Source organism: Frankliniella occidentalis, unplaced genomic scaffold (assembly GCF_000697945.3).
Source record: "Frankliniella occidentalis isolate FOCC.00 unplaced genomic scaffold, Focc_3.1 Scaffold213, whole genome shotgun sequence".
In the NCBI taxonomy this organism is placed as follows: domain Eukaryota; kingdom Metazoa; phylum Arthropoda; class Insecta; order Thysanoptera; family Thripidae; genus Frankliniella; species Frankliniella occidentalis.
The window spans coordinates 66,513-68,263 of record NW_026267339.1 but is presented as its reverse complement, the minus strand read 5'-3'; the positions used below and the strand labels follow the sequence as shown (position 1 = coordinate 68,263).

At 60.9% G+C, this 1,751-nt stretch overlaps 2 protein-coding genes across 2 annotated transcripts in view; one reads left to right on the top strand and one right to left on the bottom strand.

Annotated features, from left to right (window-relative positions):
* The window catches only part of LOC113202888 (endocuticle structural glycoprotein SgAbd-8-like), a 7,491-nt gene that overhangs the window by 2,752 nt on the left and 2,988 nt on the right, over positions 1 to 1,751 (top strand). The gene's annotated exons all lie outside the window — the stretch shown is intronic.
* Positions 1,213 to 1,745, bottom strand: LOC113216523 (cuticle protein CP14.6-like). The gene has a single exon (XM_026436272.2). The coding sequence runs from the start codon at positions 1,734 to 1,736 to the stop codon at positions 1,338 to 1,340; it is 399 nt and encodes a 132-aa protein (XP_026292057.2). The 5' UTR covers positions 1,737 to 1,745; the 3' UTR covers positions 1,213 to 1,337.

The following is a 1,751-nucleotide window of genomic DNA, read 5'->3' as shown; positions in this document are numbered from 1 at the left end:
GCTGATTTGCTGCATTCGCCCGCCGGGGCGCCGCACCTGGACCGGAGAGGAGGTGGAGGAGGGCACCGTGTTTAAGGTGAAAGTTGGATGGATGGGGGTCGGTGTTTGGCTACAGGATCATGTTTGGATGGAGGCTGGCGGGAAGGGGTGTATCCACAGCGCCAGGGCCGCCGGGACGGCGGGGATGAAAAATTGTTCATATAGAAGATAAAGAGAGCGTCGGAAAATTGTGAAACGGGGCGGGTGGGGAGCACGAGAGGTGGGGCTCGGCTAAGATGAGGTGAGGCAGGGTCTAGCCTCTTTGGTCCACAGCCGCGTGACGGACAGGGCCGGCGGTGCCCCGCGCGTACCGAGGGGCACCGCCAGGACAGAACGAGCGACGGGCCGACCAAGACCGCTGCCGGACCACTATCATGCAAACAACTTGGCAGTGGGGCACTGGGGCTGTGGAGACTGCTGCTGCACCCCCAACCCCCGGCCGCAGCCCGCCCCGGCCGTGTCCACAGGCAGACAGACCCATATGATTGATGACAGGCTGCAGGGGGTCGAGTCACACCCGTGATGCGTCTACCCACCCCGCGCGCCACCGGCTGCACAGCCCCTCGGCACCCCCACCTCCTACCCCCGGACTACCTCACCTCCACAGGCAGCAGCGCGTTGTTCTGCGACAACCACGCACAGTGAACTTGCGAAAGGTAGGCAGGGAATGCCCGGCTCTGATACTCTGATAGCGGCGCCGGAATTTACCGTGAAACATGAACACATCGGGAGAAGCTAAATGATTGAGCCGTTGCTGCTTCCCGCTGAGCTTGCTCCATCCACGCGGAGTGAGTGAGGCACCTGAACCTACACCGCACCCCGCGCACCGCGCGCCAGGCCCCTCCGCCGCGGGACACAGACCCACCCCAGCCCCGCAGGCAGCAGCGTGGAGTGGAGCGAGCGAAGCACAAACCTGCTCCTGCTGCCGCTACTACGATTCCAGCCCGATGCTTATTGTTGCAGAAGTGATTAATGTGAGTGTGCCACGGCGCATGGCCCAGCCCAGCCCGCCCCGATTCGCCACAGACTCCGCAGCGCAATCCCCGGAGCACAACTAATTTCTGCCAGGGTAACTGGCATTCAGAGGCATGATTATGCAGGGTAAATAAGAATGTTGGATACAAGGTCAGCCGTTTCTGAGTCGGGGCACAAAGGTGGATAAAACGCACGCTATTGTGTTGTAGGCAATATTTTATTGACAGTTTATATTTACTGTACTGTACATTCATACATCAGTCTTGCTTGATTCTCCCCCTGGTTAAAAGAAAACCATTAACTACCGATCCTGTCGGAGCTAATTAGGCCATCTTAGCCATGTACATTTCAGCCTCCTTGTCCTCCTCGGGGTGGGCGGCGTTCCACTCCAGGGAGCGCTGGATGGCCACGGGGATCTCGGGGGCGACGGGCAGGTGAGCGGCCACGGGGTGATAGCCGAGCTCGTCGGCCACGTACTCCACCTTGAAGTTCTGACCCTCGGGGCTGGTCCACTCGTAGGAGCCCTGCACCTTGCCGGCGTCCTTCTCCAGGGCGGCCTGCTCCATCATGGCGATGCCGTTGTTGGTCTTGAAGTGGTACACGTAGCGGCCGGGCTCGTCCATGTCGAAGCCCATGTCGACGATCTCAGCGCCGCCCTCCTTGGTCATGGCCTTGGACTTGAGCATGCGGCCCTCGGCGGAGGCGCCCTTGACCAGCATCATGCGGGCCTCAGGGGC

Excerpts from the sequence above, each read along its gene's own strand:
- LOC113216523 (XM_026436272.2), bottom strand. The coding sequence starts at position 1,736 with ATGATGCTGGTCAAGGGCGCCTCCGCCGAGGGCCGCATGCTCAAGTCC.